The 27,637-nt window shown below is 38.6% G+C and overlaps 1 protein-coding gene across 1 annotated transcript; it reads left to right on the top strand.

Moving 5' to 3' along the window:
* Positions 1-17: 17 nt before the first annotated feature.
* LOC107587373 (WD repeat and SOCS box-containing protein 1) lies at positions 18-12,546 on the top strand. The gene is made up of 9 exons (XM_016275153.1): positions 18-406; positions 1,640-1,808; positions 3,692-3,963; positions 5,357-5,488; positions 6,252-6,352; positions 9,498-9,670; positions 9,770-9,883; positions 10,557-10,664; positions 11,032-12,546. Exons 1-9 carry the CDS (start codon positions 367-369, stop codon positions 11,192-11,194), a joined length of 1,272 nt encoding a protein of 423 aa, XP_016130639.1. The 5' UTR covers positions 18-366; the 3' UTR covers positions 11,195-12,546.
* Positions 12,547-27,637: the final 15,091 nt, after the last annotated feature.

Consider the following 27,637-nt stretch of genomic DNA (forward strand, 5'->3'; position numbering starts at 1 on the left):
TGTGTGTGTGTGTGTGTGTGTGTGTGTGTGTTCGAATCGTTAGGAGGCACGCAGCCATTACAATACGCTGTATTCAAACCGTACGCAACGCGATTAGAGGAACTAGACTGTTTCTGCCTCATTTAAATTTCAGCTTTATTAAACTAAATTTGAACTTTAAAGACGGTACTTTTGTCTGTTTTTGAAACAGTCGTATATGTAAATATAGTCAGCGTTGCGTCGACGTGAGACGCTCCGCATTCCCAGGCGTTAGACTCACAGGAGACACGCGCATACAGCCTTTTCCGTTTGTTTAGCGCATTCATTTGAACGCCTGCATTTCGTTAACCAAGAGCATTCAGATTTAAGAGACTCGCTTCGATTTAGATGGCAAGCTTCCCAAATTTTGTCAACGAAAATGAAATAGGTGAGTTTCTCCATTTCTCCTCACTGTTTTGCATGGGGGGGTCTTACTGTTTAGTTCCTTTTTAAACGTGTGTATTAACCTATATATTTAGTGTTTACATTTGTGCAGCTATGGATTTAACGTTATGTGGCTTAAGTTAACGTACTCATAATTTCAGTGTCTGTGTCGTGTTTTTTTCAGCCATATTAGGACAATTATCGCTTAGACGCTGATTTAACTCGAACAAATGCGTTCGCCGTGTAACGTTATGTCGGTTAAAATATGACGTTTAAATATTGACAGTTATTTGAATATTTCATAGTTATTGCCAGTGCTATAATTATTGCGCCCCATCCACAACCTCCCCCACCGTCCGCAGCAGTTTCTCCAGACCCCCGGGAATGACCATCTCAGCTACACGTTACACAGTTATGCCTTGTGTTAATTATATACACTTAAAAATTTTTGAAGGAAAAAAAAGTTTTGTTTTGTTTTGAAATGTTAATATCCAGGACGACGTATTCATATAGTGATGATTAGTAACTATTCAGTTAGTCACTGGTGAGGTGCTGGCTGCTACTAGTCATTAACCGGTTAGTGACTAGTATTGTTTCTGTTCAGAATGGCTCGTTTTTGTCAATGAATTCTACAGACAACTATTTACTAGTGTGTAATATTATATACATTCCAATTGTCACATATTAACTATTGTATTAAGTACCTATCTAATGAATAGCTTCTAGTTAAAACTCTTGGATTGCCTGCTGTTTACTAAAAAAAAAGTGCTATTAACATTTTCAAACTTATTTGCATAAAAGGTCACATTTAAAAAAATATATATATATATATTTAATAATTTAAAGGATTGTTCACCCCAAAATTAAATGTCATTTAAATTGGCTTTGTTTCTTCTGTGGAAGGTTTTTTTGTCCATGCAATAGAAATCAATGGTAACCAAAACTGTTTGGTAACCAGCATTCTTCAAAATGTCAAGGAAAGTAAGTCATACAAGTTTGAAACGCCGTGATGGTGAGTAAATGAGAACCAAATTGTAATTTTTGGGTGAACTATCAATTTAAATTTATTTTTTGATTTGCAAAAGTAGATGGAAATATAGTTATAATGTAACTCAATGACAGCTATGATGGCAAAAATGCATGTTTGTTGTAAAACAGTAACAAAAAGTAGTTTGCCAACAAGTTTCGTTTTATAAAATGATTTAAAGGCTTAAACATGTGCTTTCTGTTGTAACAGGTAAAGCTAAGTTCATCGGGGAACTCATACCTCCTGTTGCTCCCTTTGACCAGAAGTCTGGACGGGAGACTTGGACTGTAGCTTTTGCACCTGATGGTTCCTACTTCGCTTGGTCTCAAGGGCATCGAATTGTGAGACTTGTACCATGGAAAAAATGCTTAGCCAGCTTGTGAGTATACACGCTTATCTCTTTGTTTCTCACTGTGGTGAATTGTTACAATACAGCTTGTGTGTTGATGGACTGACAAAGGCAGTCTGCGTGTGTGCTGGTTGTCTGGTTTGGCCCTCTGGGCTTTCACATGGTGGCTACGCCACAGTGGTGCCCAGTGTTTGGGCTTGTTTAGCGGCATGGCATAGATTAGCAGTCATCATCTCACCTTACCCTGTGGATAGAGCAGGGGTGCCCAAACTCGGTCCTGGAGGGCCGATGTCCTGCAGAGTTTAGATCCAACCCCAATTAGACACACCTGAACCAGCTAATCAAGCTCTTACTAGGCATACTAGAAACTTCCCAGCAGGTGTGTTGAGGCAAGTTGGAGCTAAACTGCAGGACATGTGCTTTCTGTTGTACCGAGAGAGACTGCCGTTGAGCGCACAGCCCTGCCAACCAGCTATTGTACAGTACTGAATGCAGAGTCCTCATTATGAGGTACACATCATTCCCTTTAACTTTTTGGGCTCTTTGCCAGTGTTAAATGCAGTATGTCTCGTACTTTTCTGCAAGAGTTGGGTACAAAATGATCCACCCAACAACTACTTTGGTAGTCATTATGTAAAATGTTAAGTAATTATCTTGTGCTTTCAGTGCAGGATTTATTGACATGCTTATGCTAGTGTTCTTCATAAAAATACTAGAAATATCATTGCGACATAAACCATGCAGACAACTTGAAAATTTAAAGTAGAACTTTAACAGAATTAATGATAGTTGGAAGTAAACAAACAGTTTCTACATGTCCATAAAAGAGAACCATGGTATTGTAAAACTATTTTCAGTCATTCTACATTGAAGTGTATTAACTTTTATTAGTAGTTGTACACACCAAAGGACATCATTTGGTAGTTAAATTTTAAGTTTAGGTTCACAATTGAACTAAAATAATTGGGGAAAATACTTTTGCAGTTCCTTAACCAGAGTAGTTATAGTTAACTAAAAACATAAAAAAAGTTTGTTGATACCATAAAATGACACACTAAAAGTGAAATAAAAGTTATTAACAATATAGACATTAAAAACAACTAATAAAAGTGACAAAACACAGCAACATTACTAAAATTGTAATAAAAACTAGAACAATTAGCTGTGATAGTATTTCAGTGGCTCTAAAATCAGAGGCACGATTTTATACAGGTTATTTGAGTCTTTATTCTTTTTAAATTAATAAACAAATTATTTAATTAAAATTTAAATAAATAAAAAATTGTCATCACTTCATCAACCTCATGTTGTTCCGGAACCATAAGACTTATTCATCTTTAAAACTCAAATTTAACCCTGGATTTAAATGCTCTATTCATATTGATTACTTTTACAGTCTCTTTATGAACTTTTTGAAGCATCAAAGTTTTGGTTAAAAATATCTTTATTTGTGTTTTGAAGGCTAACAAAAGACTTACGGGTTTTTGGGTGAACTATTCCTTTAATGCTCAAGCAGAAGCCACTGTGCCATTAAAAGCTTCAGCTGACACGTGGCAGGCTGTTTCAGTTCTGCAGCGCCTGCTCTGTATTCATGCAATAACCTCTTGTGATGATTCCAGAACCTTATTTGATGAGCTTCAGGAACTGGCCAAGTGACGTTAAATGGGTCCAAGTTGATGCAACACTTAAGTAATCTCTAAGGCTGGGAGTTTGCTTGGTGTTCAGATATTCCTAAGAGTTAAAATGTGCAGCTTATTTAAACAGATGTGCTAGATAACATTTAAAAAAAAAAAAAAAGTCCTCTTGCTGTTGACAGTATATCAACTTTAAGAGAATTTGTTATCGGTTTTGCACGAAGCACAGACATGATTCTCATACCAACACAACAATTTTTTCTCTTTCCCTCGCCCTAGTTCTGTAAGAAAGGAAGATCGGTCAAGCGGTGCAGGTCCTCAACGACTGTCCCGGCAGAACAGTGAGGGCAGTCTGCTGCCAGGCGAGCCTAGAGAGCACACCATCGACTGCGGTGACATCGTTTGGGGCCTGGCCTTTGGCTCTTCTGTTCCTGAAAAACAGAGTCGCTGCGTTAATATCGAATGGCACAGGTTCAAGTTCGGCCAGGACCAGCTGCTGCTGGCCACGGGCCTCAACAACGGCCGCATCAAAATCTGGGACGTCTATACAGGTGAGGGTCCTCTCACTGAATCAAGTAATCAGTTTTTTTCTGATGATTCTGCACAAGAGTAAATGTGTTTTAAAAGTCACAGTCCACCCATGCCATCTTCTCTCAACACTTCTGCATGTCAGCTTCCTGTTTTTCTATTTCTCAACAGATGCGTGTGCGCTCGCATGTGTGTGTAAGAGAGAGGGGAGGTGGTGGTTATATAAGATGTTGACATGATCTACCTTTTTGTCATTTTGACCCATTTCTATCACTTAATCATGCATTCTTCATATTTTACAAATGTATGTCCTTTATACACCTATTGAGTTTTAGCATTTTTATGCAGTCATCAGTCAGTGCTAATTTATTTTTATTACATATTTACTCAACCTTATAAGAACACTCTCCCTTGCACAATACATTTCTCCACTTTATGAACCTTTGTACCACTTTGCCATTGGTTTCTTGGCCACTTAAGTTCTGCTTCTGTGTCTCTGTTCATGTTTCACATTTTAATGGTCATAACAGCATGCGTAAATCTGCTATCGGAGAACGAATCGCTGTTTTTGCGAAACAGAGAGGTGGTTGTTGACTGCAGAAAAAATAGTGACTTTTCCAAATTATATAATTCATTTTTGCCCAGCTGTAAAATATATGAATTGGTGGGCAGGTCCTGTAAAGACACTGCCATTGGCTGTTCTGAGGGGTAAGAGATGTTTTCTTCAGTGGATGACTCCACCTCCCTTCTAACTAAAACTGCAATGCAATAAATTAACCCAGCAGACTTGCTCTTTTCAGGGTGCGAGATTCCTCCGCCAGCTGCCTTTATTTTTCTCCCTTCTGAAAACATTCTGGAAATCTGATAGCAGCGTATTGTACAGTATCTCGACAGGATTTGCGCCATGCACATGCTAAGTGAATGTATGTTTTCATGCTTGACAGGATACAAATAGGCCCTGTTACTAAGCCTCAATCAAATTTTAGAAACACATGTAAAAGATTTTTGTTTTGTCTCTGTAGGTGCAGCTAATTATTGGGATTTAATGCGGATTAGCCTGGCAGGTGTCAGTGATTGTGCTTCCATATGCCTCTAGGCAATTCAGCACCTTTCATAAAGAAAGGGCTTAGATGTATAACTGCTCTGTTTTTCTGAAACGCCTTGGGAAATCCCTTTTTGACATCTGCTTTAATAAGCATAAAAGCCACAAATGTCAAAAAAGTTTCTAAAATAAACCATGTGTTAAATGCAGCTCTCAAGATACAGTGACAAGATGTTGATATTGATGCAACATTGACGCAGTTTGCATCGATTAACGTGGACTTTGTGGTATAAACAGTGGTTTATCTGGAATGATTTTGCTGAAGGCTTTTTTTTTTTCTACCTTTATCCTCAATTTTGTTTTCTTCTGTACAGGAAAACTTTTGCTGAACCTGATGGACCACACAGACATTGTGCGAGACCTAACGTTTGCCCCAGATGGGAGTTTAGTGCTGGTTTCTGCCTCAAGAGACAAGACTCTACGCGTATGGGACCTCAAAGATGACGGTGAGGACCAAATGTTGATTTTGTATCGTTACCACTACTGTTAGCTTTACATATTAATATTAACATGCTAGAGCTAGATATTGTGTAACCCCAAGCTGAAAAGTCTCTGGAGTAGACGTTTCCTTCACAGCAGCCTGCTTTGTTTTTTGCAGCCCATTTATTTTCATTTCATCTCCATGGAGTTCAGCACACACACACTCACTCAAGCATGCACATGCACACCCACTCAGAGATTTGGGCATTTGGCGGGGGGGGAAATGGTTGGAAAATAATTGGATGCCAAGTCCGAAAAAATGTTTGCTGATATTTTCTCCTTTTCTTGCAAGATCCTGGGACAGGCTTGCTGTTTAAATAAGATCACATTAATCTTATTTATATGCTGGGAACTTAAAGATAAAATGGAGTTTACTGTATTTGCAAACAGGGTTTTTTTTTTTTTTTGACTAATCATGAAGGTATGTAGGCCAGAGTTCAGCTAAATTTCCCCATTCTCACAGTGGACACCATTGGAATGTGAAATTTAGGTACTGCCTAAAGTATACTTATTTTGTTGTTCTAAGGCATCAACATTACTTTCAAAGGTTAAATATTGTATTGGGAAATGTCTTTTTTATTGTAAACTGTTTGCATAATGTTTATCGTAAATTGTAACACAATTTTACTTTGAATTTTAGGAAATTTAATAACCAACTATAAATGTTATAACAGAAAACAAACAAAGTATTACTATACATTAAGCAATCTAAATTCTTTGTCTTAATAGGTAACATGGTGAAAGTACTCCGTGGCCATCAAAACTGGGTCTACTGCAGCGCATTCTCACCGGATTCATCAGTCCTTTGTTCCGTAGGCGCAGGCAAAGCGGTACGTTTTGCAGTTCTTTCTTGCTCTTTATTACCTGTTTGGTGTGTTTCTCACTGTTAGTAGTTCTGCTATGACCAATCAATGAGTGCTAAATAAATCTTTATATATCATCATATAATGCTCAGTGCCATAATCTGCTTCTATAAACCCTGCCTGTAGTTTTGGTTTTTGCTTTGTTATTGTTCATACAAATGAGTGCCTGGTTATTATGCGCATGTATATAGAAATGCAAATAGCTTATGAATCTTCTTCACCCATAAAGCTGTTCTTGATATTACTATTAATAGTATTTTAAGAGACTTCAATAATAGACAATATCTTTTCATAAATATAATTTGAGTAAAACATGATGTCCCTAGGATCTTTCCCACACACATAGTGGTATTAAATCTGATATCAAAACTGGTATCAAGAACGTTTGGGGTCAGTAAGATCAAAAAATAGCCTATACTTTTCTTTAAAAAAAAAAAAAAAAGATGCATTGGATAAAAAAAAAAAGTGACAGTTAAGACATTTCTTACAAAATATTTCAGTTTCAAATGCTGTTTGTTCTATTTGTTAAAGAATCAGCACAGTTGATTTCAACATTCATAATAAATGTTTCATGAGCACCAAAATAGCATATTAGAATAATTTCTGAAGGATCATGTGACACTGAAATCTGGAGTTATAGCTGCTGGAATTTCAGCTTTGCCATCACAGGATTAAATTACATTTCAAAATATATTCAAAAAGAAAATGTATATTTTAAATTGTGTTCAAATGAACTTACTGACTTCAAACTTTTGAACAGTAGTTGTATTGTATGTAGCTTCATGCTGGCTTGTGTGTGAAAGCCATTATGGCACAACAAAGAAAGTATTCCAGTCAGTAAGTCATCCCTGAAACCAGCTCTCGAGCCTTTCCGACTCATAGCCAACTCCCCTCCCATGAACAGGCAGCAGTGGTTGAACTGTACGGTTGTGTGTGTCCATAAGTGTCTTGCTTTCCCTGTCCCAGGTGGTGGCAGAGCTCCGTGTTTGAGTGATTTTGAGGGAAGCGCCGCGCTGACATATAGAGCAGCCGGTGCGGACCACGCGGGGCACGGCTGCCATCGCGGCCCCCGTTGGACGCTCATGTGCCCGTGCCCACGCCCCAGGGGCTTCCATGCTCCTGCCCACAAGGGCTTCCTGTACGTAGGTTCTAATCTGCTCCATGTCTGTCTACCTCCCACTGTCGCAGTTCTCACTTTTACCTTAGTTCTCAGCAGAGTTGACAGTGAGACCCCCTTCCCTTCCTTAACTCCTTTGCATCTCTATATTCAATAGCATTCCCACCATCTACACATTTACCCTAAAAGAGAAGCTCTAGACATTGTGTCTGCTGTACGTGTACATGAGTCAGCCATTAGTCCCCCCCCCACTCATTAGTGTCTGTAACTGAACTCACGACACTTCTGATACGCAACACTCGACCGGTGGTCGATTTTTCTGTACTTAACGCCCTAGTCAGACTCCTTTGTATTGGGGTTAGTAGTTAAGGGGGGATTGGGAGCATTGTTGGCATGTGTGCGCAATGAAAAGGCTCCTTGTGTCTCAAAAGACTGCCTGCAGACCGATAATGTCAGTCTAATATGGAATTACTCGGATCGGGAAAACGGGTTATGCAAAGTTATCATTCCATGTTGCATCATACATGAAGCCACCAGAAGCAAGACCTGTGGGTACTTCCCATGCTGGTTGCATTTACTAAGTGAAAGCCCTTTTTTTTTTTTTTTTCATTTGTGAATAATCTAATTTGTCGTGTTCTGAAAGCAGAGTCTGTTTTAGCGACGCCAGCCCGAGAACTTCAGCAAACACCAACTTGTTTTTCCTAATTTGTAAGGAACCACTAATTAATAGTAGCACTTGTTTCTCCTAAAGGTCGATAAAATCGCACTAGTTCAACTTCCAAAAATGATTGTAATGTTTCTTCCACGTGCAAGATATCTGGCTTAGTTTAACATTGAATACTGGCAGTAGTTGTGCACCCTGAAGCCCTTTCAACTCACATTGCCAAGTTAGAGAAAATGGTAAATTAGCCTTGTATAACGCACCGTTGTAGTTTCTCCAACAACACCAGAATGTTTAAACGGCAATTAACTATTGAAAAAATAAATATGTATACTTTTGCTCAAGTGCAATGTCTGTAGCTTATAAGGAATAAACAAGAATGTTTTCTTAATATAAAGACCATGCAGGGACCTTGTTTTCTTGGTACTCAAAAATACGCTCTTAAGGTGTTCACATTTCAGAAATTTTATGTTATCAATTGTTAAAAGTGTAGCGATGAAGCATAGCTCACACTTAAGTAACTTTCGAACCAAGCGGCTTTCGGTTCCCAATCATTCTGAAACCATTTCATAATCTATGTGGGGAAATCTTTTGCCCTCACATGATTCCCGATTGCATGGATTCATATTGAAATCGATAGATTTCACCCCTGAAAATTTGCCGAACAGCAGTAATTGTGACCTCACCTTTGCACTTTCTTAAATGTAAAAATTGTGCTGGAGCAAATGAAGCACTAGAAAGTCTCATGGTTGATTTATTAGCCGAGATTGCAGTTGTGACATATCTGTATTCTGTGTTTGCCAAAGGCGTCAACCTTTTGGCCATCAAATGTTCTCTTCTCTTGCAGTATCTCTGTCTCTTCGTAGGCCTCCACCGGCGCGGTGCAAGCCTATTGTAAACTCAAGTGAACTAAAACTGAAAGGGGATACCAGTGGAGTAACATAATGTTACCTTAAGTTACTACTTGTTTGTATTTTTTATTTTTTTTTACTCATTATGTAGTAATTCTTGGAATAATGTAATTTTATATATGTACACTAGTATTTATGTATCACTGTAGATTTTAATAAAAAAAATGTGAGCATTGATGTAATTTAAAGACTCGCAACTGCTAGCTGCTCTGTAGAGTTTGACATTGCAGTTTTGTGCAACTAAGCCTTGCTGTTTCATTGGCATGTGCTACTTTTTTGGGTTTGGTTGTAGCGCTTAAGATTTTACCTAAAAAATGACACTGAGCACATTTTGATCTTGCTGTTTAATTTGAAATTTAATTCTTTGTCTCTGAATTGTGTGGAAAACACAGTAGGCTATAACATCTGTCTTTTGCATTGCAGGTCTTCCTGTGGGACATGGATAAGTACACTCTGATCCGTAAGCTGGAGGGCCATCATAACGACGTGGTGTCCTGCGAGTTCTCTCCTGACGGGGCCTTGCTGGCCACAGCGTCCTACGACACCCGTGTCATCATGTGGGACCCTCATACAGCCACCGTTCTGCTCGAGCTGGGGTACGTGACTTGTTTTTCCACCCCCTTTTCCTCTTCTAGCTCTGTGTGATTTCTCTCTCAAGCTCATGTTGTTTAACTGATCTCTTATCTTCCCTTCAGGCATCTGTTCCCTCCTCCCTCACCCATATTTGCAGGAGGAGCAAATGATCGATGGGTTCGCTCTGTCGCCTTTTGTCATGACGGTCAGCACATTGCCAGCGTCACTGATGACAGGTAAGATAATGCAAACACTCGGTTATTTGCTTTTGAAAACTCAACATTGATCATTTGTGTTGCAGTTAGTAGCCTGCATTAAGCATTAGGGCGATAGGGGCTCTGGAAGGAGTGTGTGATTTGTTGCAGGGCCTCTTTCTGGGAAAGATCACATGCCTCTCATATGACGTCCATTAATCACTATGAGGCTCCCAGTTTGCCTTCACCGTGCCTCCTGCTAATTCTGGGTGGAGGCGCCTCTCTCTCGTATTGAGAGAATGAAACCATTTGTGCTCTACAAAATGCACTTACTGTGCATATGATTTGTTTTGCGGTTAGGTGCAAATGATAGGACCATTCTTTTGTTCACCAAGGCTGTTTACTTGATCAAAAATGCAGTCATTTAAAAGACCTATTTTAATATAATGTAATTTATTCCTGTGATCGCAAAGCTGAATTTTGTAACCTTATAAATGGCTCTTCTGTCAATTTTTTTTTTTATCGGTTTAGTGTGTCCTTGCCGGAAAAAAGTATTAAAATCTTACTGACCTCAAATTTTGAACAGTACTGTATAAAATCATTATTTAAAATAGCTATTTTAGGCAAATTTCATACTTTCAGTTTCATGTTTATTTGCTTTAAAAGTTATGCAAGACACTGGAAACTGCAATCAACTTGTATGTTCATTTTTCAGGCTGGTGCGTTTCTGGAGCATCGATAAGAAGAGTCCTCAAGCCATCGCCCCTCTCACTAACGGCCTCTGTTGTGCCTTTTCTACTGACGGAAGTGTCTTAGTTGCCGGGTACGAATTTGATACTCCATTGTTTGATTGGTAGTGTTACTACATCTGTATCTTGGCTTCTAACTGTTCTTCTGTTTTGAGATGAAGCCCAAAATAACTTTCATCACTTTGTTCAGAAGTATCCTGAACGATCTATTATAAAAGAAATGCACCGAACTGGTTCTGCAGCCTGCTTTGTATATGAAATTATTTAGATGAGTTGGCTGTCCCACATACACTCATACTTTTCTGCATGATAACAGTCTCGCAAAGCTGAATTGGCAAGTTGTACTGTATAAACACAACCAGACCTTGTTGAAGATGACATTTGATCATGTGTCAGTGCCAAGTTAAATAAACTAAATGGCATCCGATTGTCTTTTCACAGGTCTCGTGACGGCAGCGTGCATTTCTGGGCTTCTCCACGCAGCATTGCGAGCCTCCAGCACTTGTGCCGCTTGACCCTGCGGCGAGTCATGCACACCCAGCAGGTTTATACGCTGCCCATTCCTTTCTCCATGCACGACTACCTGGCATACAAGACGCTTTAAGTTGGAACACAAAACACGGCACTCTGTGAAACCAATGAAATGTGTGGTTTTTGTTTGTTTTAGTTTTTCTTTAAAAACAATAAAAAATATTTTCTGCTCAAACCAACTCCTAATGAAGGTGAGGTTGGTTCTTTTTGTATTTATTTATTTTTCTAATTTTTTTTTAAGTTTAGTTTTCCTAGTTGCAAGTGTATTTCAATGCTTTGTCCTTTTTTGTTTTTTTTAGCCCATATCGAGTAGTGGCCTTCAAACAGCCTTAATATATCAGCGGACCATGTTTTCTTTTTTTTCTTCTGGCACAATTTGTACAGCACCTTAGAGTTGGTAAGTGATGGGTGAAAGTGGTGCTTTCTCTGGCTCAGTTTAAGGTATTCCTAAACTGAGTTTAGAGTGATGTTACGGGGGATTGTCTTCCGAATGTTCTGCAGTGTTTTCTTTTTCCTTGCTGGCTGTGAGAGGGATTGAAGGGAAGTGACAATGTGAAAATGTGTATGTGTATGTGCATGTGATGAAATATAGTTGGGTAGTTCAGGGACAGGCAGTGCCTCCCCTTGACGTTTCTCTTTAGAGAAAATAAACGTCCACACGCTTATGCTGCTTCAGTAACTGCTTTCATCATCACAAGTCTAACACTTCAGTAACACATGGGCTAATTTGTTTCCTCCACAAATTGTATATTTTTTTTATCTGTACAGGGATTTGTAAAGGCACGTGTATATACATATGTTTGTATAAATATATATATATATATATATATATATAGCTTCAATTTTTTTCCATGCTTCTCATACATCACTTTATAATACTTATTTTGAAAGTCTGTTCTGTACATGGTCTTTTCTTTTGCGCGATGATGGTGTTTTGTAGGGGAATGACACAAAAGTTTGCTTCGAGGAGAAGCTGCAAATTAGTTTGATGAGGTTTTAACTAACCAGCAGTGAAATTAATGCCGCATCTTTGATTACTCGTTCCAAATAAATTGCCACTGACTTCCACTTGCTGTATCTGCTATGAAATATGGCACTTTCACCTGGCCTGACACATTCTCACCACTTAATCTCACAATCGAACCTCATTCTGATAACACTTTGACATTTGCCTTGTGCGTTTTAACAGCGAGCCAAAGTGAGGTTTTGTGGCGGTGGTTTTGTTTGGGCATGTCTCATCTACCTCTCAATTTTGAGGAACTGGTTTATTGGATGTCCTGGAACAAAAAGGCATGGTTCTGTTTATTGATTGTATAATGCATGTGAAACTGCCTGTCATTTAAAGCAATTGAATGGTATCAATTAAGAATGTGGCAAATTCATCTGGTCATGGTCTTGGCAATAAAAATGTGTTGAAAAAGCTGACGCCAAAGATCCCCTTGGGTTCTTATTGATATGATTAGCACAGTCAGTTTTCTCTTACCCTCATTTATGGCTAAAACTTGAAAGTCTTTATATGTATGTCTGTTTTTCTGCTTGGATGTATGAAGAATGCTGATATGTTCAACAGATTGGGTTTTCTGTAGACCAGTGGTTCTCAAACCTCTCCATGAAGTACCCCCAGCACTGCATATTTTGTTTGTCTCCCTATATCTGACAAACCCGCTTCAGGTCTTGCAGTCTCCGCTGATGAGTTGAATCAGGTGTGATGGATGAGGGCAACATAAAAAATTTGCAGGGCTGGGGGTCATCCAGGACAGGTTTGAGAACCACTGCTATAGACGGATTCCTATAAAGTAGATGTAGAAAGGATACATAGATGCACTTCAGTGTTCAAACCAAAATGCTAGCAGTTGCAGTTTTTTAGAATAGGGTGGTAGTTTTCAAACATTAATGAATATTATAGAGATGCTTGGAAACTAGTTAATTTGTCCAACTGTTTCAGACAAACAGGCTTACCTAATGCTCAACAGGAGCAAGTGAATTTGTCAACAAAAAGTCTTTTTTTTCCTCCTCCAGTCAGTGGGGGGTTTGTTTGTTTGTTTTATGATTGTCGTCGAAATAAAGTATTTAAAATCATTTTTGTTGTCTTGGAAGATTTTTTTTTATATTAAATGTATATATTTTTTACATTTGTGTAATGACAAACTGAATTTTATTCAGCCGTTATTCCAGTCTTCTGAAATCATTCTAATATGCTATTTTGCTGCTTAACATTTCTTATCAATACTTAATATTTGTGATGAAACTGATATTTTTTATGATTTTTGAAGCATTTACTTTTGTAACAAAAATGTCTTTGTCGCTTTTTCAGCCAATTTAATACATCCTTGCTAAAGATAGATAGATAGATTTTACAAATGATTTACTTGTATTGAAATATTGATATATTGGTATTATAATGAAAATGTGCACACAATAGACCTACATAAATATAAAAACCTTTCATTTTCTGTATCCATGAACAAAAAGCAGCAAGGGCTTGGTAGCTCTCAGTTCAGTGGGTTATTGACCCATCGATGACTGTAAAAACAAGAATCACTGTGAGATTTCACAGCTGTGCTAATCTTCCCAGGCTCCACATAACAAACAAGTCACTCATCAAGAACCCTTACAGAAAACAGCATTCCAACCTTCAGCCCTATCGCAACTTAAAACTGCTAGAGTTAGATACGTAATGATCACATTGATTTCATATTCATTCAAATGATTTCTTTCAGAAATAATTAAATTCAATGTTTTCTTGAGTTTACATTCCACAGAGTGTGGAAACTTACTGAACAGCCTGAGTGTTTTAGACTCTGTCCAAAAGGCATGAAAGGTCATTATCGGGTTTATTATTGACTAGCAGCGGTAATGCTATCGGGTTAAATATTAAGACCTACTGCCAATAAAACTGAAGCTTCAAAGAGACTAAATCATTACTGCGGGAGGTATGAACCACCGCACGTTTCCCACTTGAGTCATTACGGCCTGGAATATGAATCTGGATCAATCTGAAATCTTCCTTGTGTTTCTCAGCTTGTTCTGTATATGTCGTGACCTCTCTAGAGTGACTCAACTTCCAGATGTTTCTAGAGCCAGAAGCATACAGGAGACAAAGACCGGTTAAACGAGATATATTAAGGTCACAATGATCTTTTCAATGGCCTTGAGAAGGAAAAAATGTTGCAAAATTTGTGTGTTAGAGGTTTACAAGATTAAGAAATAAGTGATTGATTGAGTTATAGATACTGAGTCCATGCAATTTAAAATAAAGCAGTTCAATGAAAGCACAGTGCGGACAGATTCAGTCACTTATATCCTGCAATCTAGGAAAAGGTCAGCTGCACTGGTCTGGATTGCGATTTCTAACCTTAACGTGTAAAAAGAGCAGATGGATCCAGGGTTATGAAACTACATCTGATCTGACATAGCACTGGTCTGCAGAGCTGGGCCTGTGGATCATTAGGCCAAAACATATCACACCAGTATGATACATTAAACAGATATGTGCTTCCATGTATAGACAAATATATATAAATATACGCCTATCTAGTTATTATTGTTGTTAGATACAATTTTCACATGACTTTTTTTATATATACAGTGGGTACGGAAAGTATTCAGACCCCCTTAAATTTTTCACTCTTTGTTATATTGCAGCCATTTGCTAAAATCATTTAAGTTAATTTTTTTTCCTCATTAATGTACACACAGCACCCCATATTGACAGAAAAACACAGAATTGTTGACATTTATGCAGATTTATTAAAAAAGAAAATCTGAAATATCACATGGTCCTAAGTATTCAGACCCTTTGCTCAGTATTTAGTAGAAACACCCTTTTGATCTAATACAGCCAGGAGTCTTTTTGCTCACCCTATCTGATCTTTTAAGGGGTACTGTGTGCAGCTATCAGATGTGAACAGATAATAACTCCTGTATGTCTTATGTAACATTGCCATGGAAGTGAACTTTACAAGCAACATTCCAATGCCATACAGGCTGTGCTCAGTTAGTCATCCAATATCTACATACATTAATTATTTTTTTAAGGAAATCACATGATGGCCTATCTTTAGTTATTTTTTGTGGTCAAGATATTCATTTTATTAGTATTTTTCGCTCATCAAGCAAGTGTTTTTTTTTTTTTTTAAATATTGCTTTAATTAGTATATGTCTAAATATGTGAATTAAAATACAATTATATTATAGTAGGCTATTATTATAGTCCCAAAGGATCTTTATTCTTTAAAAACCTGTTTCTCACATTTATTTTTGTTTTATTATTTTTCAGCGAGTTCTTTTCTGCCTAAAAGCAACCAGTATGGGAATCCATTCATCCATTCCGTAAATGCTGCCAAGGTTCACTAGAATCTGACACGACGGTCAGAGAGAGCAGCGTGACCGTATCCATTTCCGGCTGTGCGTGGCATTCCCACTCTGTCCAGATTGCTTCAGAGGCTCAGGCTCAGACTAGTGTGAGTGAAATGACAGCGCGCGCGCGCTATCTAGCTGCAGCTGTAGTCATACTGTACGCCTTGAATAAATTAATTTCCATTCAAGACAGCATGCAGCTAATTTTTTTTTCTGGATCGCTTTTAAGCCAAACATATTTTATGTAAACCTGTAAAAAGTATTTAAAATAAAAAATGTAGCCTATAAATATATTAAATAGGCTATATTTAGTATTTATAAATTTTTTCCTAGTGATAAATTGTCGTGAGGGGTGTGTGTGTGTGTGTGTGTGTGTGTGTGCCCAGAGCTGGGTAGTAACTGATTACATATAATCTGGATTATATATATATATATATCTTATAAATAATTCTTGGTAAGTAAGAACCTAATACATTTAAGATGATTTCTGTAGAAATTATGCTGTTTGCAATTGAGAAATAAGTGGCCTTCCTTCCTTTTTTTGGCCTTCCTTCAATTGTTCCAACTTCCTGTGAACCAAATACTTTTCTGATTGTGAATCACTTCCTGCCCTGATGTTGCATCTAACGCTGCAATACCACACAGGACACATTCTGCGTGGCCTAGATCGTGTGAAACGTGAAATGAGGTGAAACCGTACTTTCTGGAACACAGATCTGAAACCTCAACAGTGGCATCAACAAAATACCAGTTTAATGACAACGACAAGTGATTGAGAGGGAGTTTTTATTTATTATAAATTTACAACTTACCCTATTTGTCCAGCAGGAGGCCCTATATGCTTATGTTTTTATTTACTCATTCGTATGCATGATTACCATCAAAATGGAAGTGAAAGTGATTTTAAACAACAGCATTTGTCTTTTTTCTTTTCTGTCTTGGTTTATTTAAAATAATATGTTTAAAAGCCATTATTTGTTTAAAAGTAGGATATGCTTATTGAGTTTTCCCACTTCACGTCTTGTGAACATATTTCCTTAAACACACTGCTATCCAAGTTATTAAACAGATGGTAATCAGTTCACAGCCTGATAACAGAATTTGCAGTCTGCTATAGTTTATATAACCTGCTAATAATATACTGCACCATATTTAAACAACCGCCTGCCTATGCAGTTCATGTGTGTGAATATGTTGACTGATACAGAGAAAAACCAATGCTTACCTGGAATGGGGTGAGTGTCTATTTAAGTCTTTCCATCTCTTATTTCTCTATTTAGCCTAACCTGTTCTGCAGTGTCATTACTCTGAGAATACTGGGTGTGGATGGCTATAGGTTTAGATGACTGACTAAGCAGCCGCAGAACCATCAAGCTCCTGTCATACAGCTGACGTGGACATAAACATTTTTCTTAGTGTTGTGAGCCAAAACAAAAGCTGGTTACTGTTTTTCCTTTTAATTCAGTTGGTTAACAGTGCCTTGGCTTGACTGCCTCATAGGGAAAGACAATTTGCAGTGGCTCTTCTTTGGCTTCAGCCCTCTTTACTGTTCATTTTGAAATGATGTCTCTTTCTTGGCACGCTGCAGAGGGGAAGAGATTTTTCCCATGGGAAAGTATGTGCCTGATACAGCGAGTTGGTGCTGTAGCATTTCTCCATGTCTTTTTGTTACATTTCCTAACCTGCAGTCGTAGCACATGCATTATAGTAGTGCATATGTAAGGTAGTGGTGAGAATGTCATACATTTACACAATCATATATAATGATTGAATTACCATAACATTACTTAAACATCAAGGGTACCCAGCAAGTCGTAACTCAATTGAAAGTGTAAAAACAGTCTTTTCTCATCTGAGTGAGCAGAGAGCAGTACCTGTGAACAGTCATGCATGCGCACACACATACACACTCAACGTGTTTTTCCAGCTCTCTGCCTCTGATGACATAATGGGAACTGTATTACTGAACCAACAAGAGCAGGTATATGACAAGACAAGTTCCACCAAAGGGTTTTTAAAAATGGTAACATTGAAATTGAACATAATTTTTTTTGGGGGGGGGGGAAATAAAATATTTTATCTAACGTTGCTTCAAATTTAAGGTGATTTCAGATAAAAATGGGCCATCGGGTAAAATGAAGTATTATATTTCTAAAGATTCCACTCATGGAAATTGCAAATTGCTAATTGTACAATACTCAAAATGTAACAGTTAATTTGATTGGTTCAACAAATAAAATAGTTTTTGGTTTGAGTGCCCTAACATGCTAATTTCAGCATCTTTTAATTTATAGGGGCCAGATTATTGGATCATTCTAGTGATTTTGTATTTATCAGGATCAGTTGATGTTAGATAGCAGTGCTGCTAGATATTAATTTATGGACTCTTATTAAGTTATTCACTCTTTTCCACCTTGTTTGATTAAACATTGATCTAAAACCTGCTGTGAGAGAGCTAGTTAACCATATTCAGTACTGTACAATATAAATTATACTTATACTAATTAACTTATAAGCATACATTGTCTCTGAGAAAAAAAAATAGAAGAAATAACAAATCAGAATAATAGCCTACATGTAATTTTTTTGGTCTTTACGTGGAACTTTTTCCACATTTTTATGGTTTACTGTTTTTCATTTGTTTTTATTTATTGATTGATTGATTGTGCATTCAACACATTGTCAACGTAAACACAACTTGAGTCAAGGACAAATTTCCCCTTGGGGACAATAAAGTGTATTCAATTGTATTTCAATTATTCTACCCAACTAATAATAATAATAGTCTAATAATAATAATAATAATGTTTTATTTATAAAGCGCTTTTAACAAGTTCAAGGTCCCTATACACAATACCAAAAACATAGAAACATATCAACAACTTTTCTTTTAAGTCAAAAATTGAACAAAAACTCAAACTTCATTTCCCACACTGCAAAGCACCAAACGCTTCTTCAAACAGCTGACTGAGGGTGAGACCTATGCGAGCGCTTCTCAGAGGGCTTCACGGGATATACATACAACGTTTGAGGCGGAACAAGCTGCCTACGCGTCCTGTCTGGCTGTCACACCAGTCCACGAGTATGTTTGAGGAGTATGCTTGCGCTCTGAACTAGTACATAACTCGCTTGGAGTAGGACTGGCACCTCCGTTTACTCTACATGCGTTTACAAACATGTCTTTGGACTGGTGTTTGCTGTAGTCCGAGCCCGAGCCCATGCCCCTAAAGCCGTGCCAATGCCGAGGAATGGATACTAGTGTCTCTGGCAAAGTTGGAAACATGGTCGCAAGTGATGAGGAGCATTTGGACGCGAGCGATGGCAGTAACGCAGGGATGGACGCGCTTCACCAGTGCGAACTCATCCAGAACCTGATCGAGATCTCTATCTCTAGTCTGAAGGGGCTTCGGACCAAGTGCGCCGCATCTAACGACCTGACCCAACACGAGATACGCGCTTTGGAGGTAATGTTTTTGCCTATGTGTATTTTTAGTAGGCTAATAAGCTACAGTGCATGCCAGGTTGCAGGTTGTTAAATCAAGTAAGTGCCATGACATCCAGTATTAGACGGTGTATGATAGTTCTTGATATGCCTAAATAATGAGGTTTGCTTTGTAGTTGCACCTTCAAGTCAATATTCATTTTATTGCCTATTAATATATTGACACCAAATTCATAAATGATAGGGGTCATGGAAACCCCCTCTTGGCTGACAATACTTCCTGGATATTAAAGTAGTTGTTTAGGGTGCATCTGCCTACCCCCTCCTGATGTAAAGTTTTACTTGTGTAGCCTAATGTTGTGCATTGCTAAGTAGAAAAGTTTTGCACTTGAAGAAATGAACAGCACTTTAAGAAATATCATGGAGCAGGTTGCTCTTTTATATGCACCACCTTGTTGAGATCACATGACCAGCTGTGTCATGAAAATAATAATATGTTTACTTTATATGGTGCTTTCAGCCATAAACAGACATTTAAGCCACACAACAAACATTTTTCTGTAATTATTTTACATAAAGTTATTGCAGTAGTGCAATTAACTTTTATTTCCTTTTTTTAAACATAGGTGTAAATGCTTTCATATTGAGTCATTTTCATACTCAACCTTATGATAATCACTGCAACGGAATACTTTCGTATATCGTGGATGAGTAAACTAGTCAAAGTCTGTAGATGTTTTAAAACTACATGTTCCATGTCAAACAGCCTGTTATCTCAGGTTAGTTCTGCAAACAAGAGGGGCATATGTCAGACTCAGAGGTGTATTAGTGCTATTTTTAACCATACACAGGTATTTTTCAACAGTGGTTAACCCCTCCCACAAAGGTGAACTGAAATGCCAAGTTGGTCAAACATGTGGAACAGCATCACTTTTAATATTATTATGGTTGTATTTAATAAAATCCATAAATTAGGGCTTTTCTCTGAAGATGAAATTATCTACTACTTATTAAGGTCAAGCACCTTCTTCTCTGAATCAAAACATGGCTTTCATGTTGACGGCTCATAAACGCTCACTTTGTGTATCGTGGATGAGTAAACTAGTCAAAGTCTGTAGATGTTTTAAAACTACATGTTCCATGTCAAACAGCCTGTTATCTCAGGTTAGTTCTGCAAACAAGAGGGGCATATGTCAGACTCAGAGGTGTATTAGTGCTATTTTTAACCATACACAGGTATTTTTCAACAGTGGTTAACTCCTCCCACAAAAGTGAACTGAAATGCCAAGTTGGTCAAACATGTGGAACAGCATCACTTTTAATATTATTATGGTTGTATTTAATAAAACACCATAAATTATGGCTTTTCTCTGAAGATGAAATTATCTACTACTTATTAAGGTCAAGCACCTTCTTCTCTGAATCAAAACATGGCTTTCATGTTGACGGCTCATAAACGCTCACTTTTAAATAAAATAATCAAGATGGACTGTTAAATAAATCGTTATTCTTTGAGATGTTAATGATGCTAGTTGTCATGGACACAGGTAATTGTGGCATTGTGGTGTGTCTGTTCCTGCTTTGGTGAAACTTATCTACAGGTTTTGTACGTCTAGGGAGGCGAAACTTCATTGTTTCTCATGATAAAATTCAAAAATAACTCTCGTTCAAGTCATGTTAAGTTTTTTTTATCACTTATTATCAGCCAAGTGCAAGAAAAAGAATAAAATGCATGTCCTTTGAAACAGTAATATTTATATAACAGTATGATAATGTGTGATTTCCCAAGACCACATGATGAACTGTAATTACAAGAAATTTACAATAAATATAAAGCAATATGTACCCAGCGTGCTATATAAAAGCTTAAAAAATGGTGTTAAGTATAGTGCAGGCAGTGTCAGAGAGACTTGAATTGCAAGATGTAAACACAGAGTCTAGTGCTCATAAAATGACTGTAATGCGGCAAGGATTGTGCTGAGGTAGAACAATAACAAGCAGAGTCAGGAGTATGGGTTGCATTTCTGCATTGGGTGGGGGTGGACAGTCCATTTGTTGATTGTCAGAGCAATTGGATAGTCTAACAACTTGGAAGTCTAGTGGTTTTGGATTCTTCAAGCTTCCTCCAGATGAAACTAACAAGAGATGGACTGATAATGTTGCTGTTAGCCTTTCTGTTCAATCCTTATTAGCTGGAAGTGTGGTTCCAGTGACGAACTGAGCTATTTTTACTACCCACAGCAGAGCTCTTTTGTCTAAAGCAGAGCAGTTAACATACCAGACAGTGATCCAGCAGGTAACACAGGTACTCTCTATGACACACCTGAAGAAGCTGTTACATTTTCACTGGCTAGCCTAAGTCTCTTATGGAAGAAAGGTACTTTCAGTTTAATGATGAGGTGTTCAGGGTTCATGTGTTAAGGTCATTGTTAAGGTGACATCTTTATCTGAACTCTCTAATCGTGTCATTTTGTGATTGTTTTCTTTTTACCAGACTTTGAGCTGTCTTACCTTTTCCCTGTATGCAGTCTTGTTGATATCATCAACTTATGTAATTGCTTTGATGTTCCACGACAGTCTCGGGTCAGCGAGGTAGGTATTGCAGTGGACTCGGTACACTACCCCGGTGACACCAGTGTTAAGAAAGGTTGCCTTTGAAGTCAAGGAACAGTAGGTGACCTTGGCTCTTTTAATACCTGTGAAGATGTAGGTTCAGCTGAAGAGCTGTGGCCATCAAAAGCCTGTTGTGGTAGGATGAGAGAAGACGGATACAGTGAAAATGGTGTTAGGCCTCAGAGAGTGGCTTGACATCCCAAGGGCCGGCTCAGAATGAGGGACATGGTGGCCTGGCAACCTGAGTCCCTGGCTGCAGCATCCGGGTGGTGGCACGGGATTCCCTACCTGCTCACTTCCTGGACCTACAAGGATACACTTTTGCATACCCAGGGACCAGAGACCAATCCCCTTATCAAAGGTTATCAAAATGTTCCCAGAGAGAGCAAACACAGCCCATACTGATTGTAAAGTCCTAATCCTGTAGAGCCACTTTTCTGAGTACACCTGTCCATCGTCCAGTTTAGCTTCAATCTAACACGCATGAAAAATCTAACCAAAGTCTTCAGGGTTACCTGAAAGTTACAGGCTGGTGTGTTTGACTAGGTTTGAGCTAATCTCTGTTGGACAACTTTCTCCAGCAGCCCCTGCTCAAAGGTTTCCAGTAACTTTGTAAGAAATGAACCCTCCAGGAGCAGGATTGGGCACCCCTGATATAAGGAGAAGCGGTCATTCGGTCACACATTGGATCTCAGCGTTTATCCAAGGTCTTATATTGGGTGGTGTGGTGATCAAAGCACTTGTTGATGTAAGCTATGACTGATACATATTCCTCCATTTAATCTTCATTAAACTTAACCTCATCGAAAATATCCCAATCAGTGCCACCAAAACAGTTGAGCAGGACTTTGTTTGCTACCTCTGGACACACTTGAATTACTAGGTGACCTGTTTTCCCGGCACTCAAAGCGAAGCACAGAGAGATGGCGCTAAATGGCAATTATCGTTTAGATTCCTGTCAGTAAATCTCACAGAATTCCTGTGGATGAACTGGCTGTCTCTCTGTACGGTTGGCAGCTGAGAATCTCTGGTTAGTAGCTTGTCTTCTCTGGCCATTGGAAAGATCGCTGTGTGTTTGTGCTATTGTGGCTGTTCCTATATTTAGCAAGCGTGTTCCCTTCACATGCATGTGATTAGTGAGCAAGATTCCTCAGTCCGAGGGAGGGTTTGTGAAAGTTAATCTGACTCTGCATGCTACAATCCCGTAATGCCACAACTCCACTAAACACTTTTGTGTAGACAGAGGGCATCCATCAAAGGGCTGAAGAACAAAAGTGATGGAAAGTCCAGGCAATGTGTTCCTCCCTCTCTCTGCTTGAACAATAAGCCTGCATGTGAGAGGGAAGCCGAATTGCATTAGGAGTAGGGTTACATCAAGCACTCAGAATAAACTGTGTAGACTGTGTGTTTATGGATATTGGAGAAGACAAGCAGTTTCCAAAATGTCTTTTATGTCTCAATGGGGGAACAAAAGAAAATCCTTAGGTTTTTGTTTGATTTAGTGAGGGGAACAGATGCAGACCTGGACACTAGCAGATGTCCAACAACCATGTGTTACATAATTACTTGACCAATGGGTGTTACCCACACTCTCTTCTTATAAAGATGTCAGGCATTCATATTGACAGCGATTTAGTCTGGAGGTCACCAAGTCATTGTACTAGTAGTGGTGCTGCTTACCTGCTGTAATCAGTTGTTTTAGGAAGTGGATCATCTCAGGTGGACCTCCCATTGGTAGTGGCCAACTTTCATTGAAAATGCACAACTTTGTGGGGCAAATTGTGAAGGACCCTTTAGGATTTATAAAAAAAAATTCAGTGGCATTAGATCTAATAGTTCAGTATCATGTATGGTTCATGTGAAACATACTCGGCTTTAATTCTTTTTGGCTATTTCATGTATTTAAATTGCTTTTTTGTTTGTTTATTTTTTGCCACAGAGATGTAAATCTTCTCTGTTGTTATTATATGTGCCCTCATTTGGTGAGTTGTAATTCCTCAGTCCGAGGGAGGGTTTGTGAAAGTTAATCTGACTCTGCATGCTACAATCCCGTAATGCCACAACTCCACTAAACACTTTTGTGTAGACAGAGGGCATCCATCAAAGGGCTGAAGAACAAAAGTGATGGAAAGTCCAGGCAATGTGTTCCTCCCTCTCTCTGCTTGAACAATAAGCCTGCATGTGAGAGGGAAGCCGAATTGCATTAGGAGTAGGGTTACATCAAGCACTCAGAATAAACTGTGTAGACTGTGTGTTTATGGATATTGGAGAAGACAAGCAGTTTCCAAAATGTCTTTTATGTCTCAATGGGGGAACAAAAGAAAATCCTTAGGTTTTTGTTTGATTTAGTGAGGGGAACAGATGCAGACCTGGACACTAGCAGATGTCCAACAACCATGTGTTACATAATGTTGTTATGTAACCACACTCTCTTCTTATAAAGATGTCAGGCATTCATATTGACAGCGATTTAGTCTGGAGGTCACCAAGTCATTGTACTAGTAGTGGTGCTGCTTACCTGCTGTAATCAGTTGTTTTAGGAAGTGGATCATCTCAGGTGGACCTCCCATTGGTAGTGGCCAACTTTCATTGAAAATGCACAACTTTGTGGGGCAAATTGTGAAGGACCCTTTAGGATTTATAAAAAAAAATTCAGTGGCATTAGATCTAATAGTTCAGTATCATGTATGGTTCATGTGAAACATACTCGGCTTTAATTCTTTTTGGCTATTTCATGTATTTAAATTGCTTTTTTGTTTGTTTATTTTTTGCCACAGAGATGTAAATCTTCTCTGTTGTTATTATATGTGCCCTCATTTGGTGAGTTGTAGGACTGTTTAAAACTATTTTAGCACAGAATTGTGTCATCTGTTTCATGCAGTTTATTTTCAGAACGAAATGTCGGTCAGTCTGCAATCAAGTGTGAAGCTAAACTGCTAAATCTTGCATATTATTTCTTCATCTTGTGAAAAGTGTAAGTCCCTTTGATGACATTTGTGTTGGAGTCACATCTTCTTTGTCTTTCAGTGCCGCCATCTGGCTATCACTAACTGTTCTCCACAGGCTCAGTACAGATCTGGCCACAACCACTCTGTGGCCTGAGTCTGTCAGTTTGCAAGACTGTGTGTTCTCAGAAGCAAATCATGCATCTGTTTAAAATGTGTAGATGCAAGTTTTTTTTATTGCTCAGGAAGTGCTGTGCATTGAAGTCACATTTCCTACTTGTTTTGTGCTAGCAAAAAAACTGTCCGAGTTGTGTTTTGGGATTTCCTGTGGATGGGCATAGGTGGTCTGCACAAAAACGTAGTATCTACTGACAGCTCACCAAAAATCCACCAGTTTGATTAATAATTGCATGCAAGTTTTGGGAGGTTCATGCACAAATTCTAAGTAACTTTCAAGATCGGTAGTCTTAGAACTTTTGGTCTGTTAATGATGTCTCTAGGGTCATCTTTGTTCAGTTATTTACCAGGATTTGAGTAGTATGATGGTTAAAAACCTTTTAATTTGTGGTCTACGGTAACACAAGTTTTACCGATGTGTACTAGACGTTTCTGGGTATTTGGTGCTGTCCCTGCATGCTGCAGTGACGTCACTCTTGATGAAAGGGTCTCCCCCTGAAGGCAAAGTGGTAGATGGGTGGCGTGGGAATGTTTAAAGTGTCAAACTAGGAGAACAATTACAGCAACATCATCTTCTCCGTCTTTCTGTGAACTGTAATCCTCTGCCAATCAGAACACGTTATAAGCGATTGTTCTCCAAAAAATGAAAATCTTGTCATCATTAACTCAATTTACTGTAACATTGTTCCAAGCCTGTATGACATTATTTCTAAGAAGGTTTCACCTTCACCTTTTTTTCCTTGTAATCAAGGTCAGTGGGATTGCAACAACATTTAGATCCCACTCACTTTCTGAGACTTTCAGACTGTCTTCATTTGTGTTACAAAGAGGAAAGTCATACAGGTTTGGGACAATGTAACTTTAAGCACTCTTGGCTAGAATATAGCATTAACCTATTGTGTCCTGTGGTCCATTTTAAGGATCCAAAATTGTTTGACCTGGAAAGTACACTGATTCATGACACAAATATATTTCAGCAACCTGACTTCCTTTTAAATTACTACCTGCAACAACCTTTTTGGCTCAGTTGTCTTGAGTACAGACCTGTGGCTTATTTCAAAATCATTAAATTTGCACTGGATGGGAAGAGGGATTGCCACATTTTTGGATGTGAAAAAACCTGCTCATGACAAAATCTTGTTTCAGCGCCAGAGCAGTGGCAATCGTAAGCACTTGAGTGATATTCCCAGTTAATGCTCTTTCATGTAATAGACCCTAATTGACTGAAGAGATCTGGGAGAAACACATTTTGAAGAATCACGACTCCCCAGCATCTCAGTTTTGGTTTCTGGGAAATGCCATCTTTGCTCAGTAGAGAGAGTGATCATCAAAAGCTTTTTAAGGTTAATTTGCACATAGTTTCTATGGATGGAAAGTTAACACATTATTGTTAGGCACATTAGGTGCGGTGGAGCATGGGCCTCTCAACCGGCTAATGTTTGTTCATATCAGGAAATCCCCATGTGTTTTTTCAACAGCTTTATCGTTCTTTTTTCCCCCTTTCTCTTTTCATGTTCCACGAAGCCTTGCACTTTATTGTCTAGTGCTGCACATTTTATTCTTTTTATTTTGTGCTTGCCTTTATTGGCAACTTTTCATCCATGTTTTTTTTTTCTATTAAACATTGTTTTTGATTTCATCATTGAGACTAATCATTTAATGGATCTATTGCCATGTACACCGCTGAAATAATAGCCCTATCATGATTTTGGAGGTAGTCTGATTGTTTAAACCTAGCATGCGTTATCCCATATGCTTTTATGTTATTGTCTGAAACAATAGGCGCAGGTTTGCTTGTATTGGTGACACAGTGTGTAACAGGATCCACGCCACTCCACTACAGTCTACAGTTACCTTATCATCTGGCACAACTGTGACATCTTTTTGCAAACCTTTTATGCATGTCGTATTTAATGAAATCAAGTGAATTTGTAGATGTTGAGTGCATGCCTACACAAAAGAAATTCGATGTGGAAATTACATCATCTATTCACATTTCTCCATGCACACTCATACCAGGAACCCTCTTCTTCTTGAAATGATTGTAGCACCGTTTTACCAGGAACCGTATTTATGAAATCAGCATCACACTTGCTACACTCTTGATTGCCATCTTACGCTCTTTTTAGAACTTTCACAGAGGTCTGTACTAACAGACACCATTATGGATTGTGTCTCTTACCTCTCTAATGAAGCTCATTTTGCATCTAAGTGGCCAGGTGGTTTCAAATGTCACAAAAGATTCTCAACCTATCCTCTCTCTGATACTTTAGTTAAGCAGGTCCCCCCTGCCCCATACCCCAGCCGCCCCTTGAGAGGTGTAACGGAGACGGCAGATGAGAGGAGAGATAGTCATTGAATACAGGCGCACTCCTGCACATTGTGCCAGGCTGTGTCTGGTGCAAGCTAACACCCTGTTGTGTTTGAGGTTCGCTCGTGGCCGACCGATGCATCAAATCAGCATCAAATGGGGGCATTCTCAGATAGTACCTAGAGAACAGAGCCAGCACACCTTTCTTAGACTGCTATAGACCTCCTGAAACTTTAATGATACGCTGCTCTTGTTCTCTTTTGAAGACTGCGCTACATGTTGTGTTGGCGGTTTGGCCTGGGTGAGGTGATAATATGCTCATACATAAAGCCATCCACTGCTGTCTTGTCTCTCAGTGGAATTAATGGCTAGTAAGGCCGATACTGCAGCTGTGTTCTTCCCGAGTGCCGTGACCTTATATAGAGATACGAATGGAGAGAGCTAATCAACTGCACAGGTGGCTGGTTGCTGGGCTACAAATTTGCCACTGTCTGTGACCTACCAAAGCTTTTGTAGACAACCGAGTGTCTTTCTCAGTGGTGATCTCTAGATAGAGCAAGAGTTTGGTAAAAATGATGATGTGTAACAATGTGTGAAATCTAAAAATAGTTAGAATTACTCTTGCACGCTGGTGGTTTGTATAAACGACTGGCACTACTTCTGTTCCTG

Source organism: Sinocyclocheilus grahami, unplaced genomic scaffold (genome assembly GCF_001515645.1).
Source record: "Sinocyclocheilus grahami isolate Dianchi unplaced genomic scaffold, SAMN03320097.WGS_v1.1 scaffold6.1, whole genome shotgun sequence".
Lineage (NCBI taxonomy): Eukaryota > Metazoa > Chordata > Actinopteri > Cypriniformes > Cyprinidae > Sinocyclocheilus > Sinocyclocheilus grahami.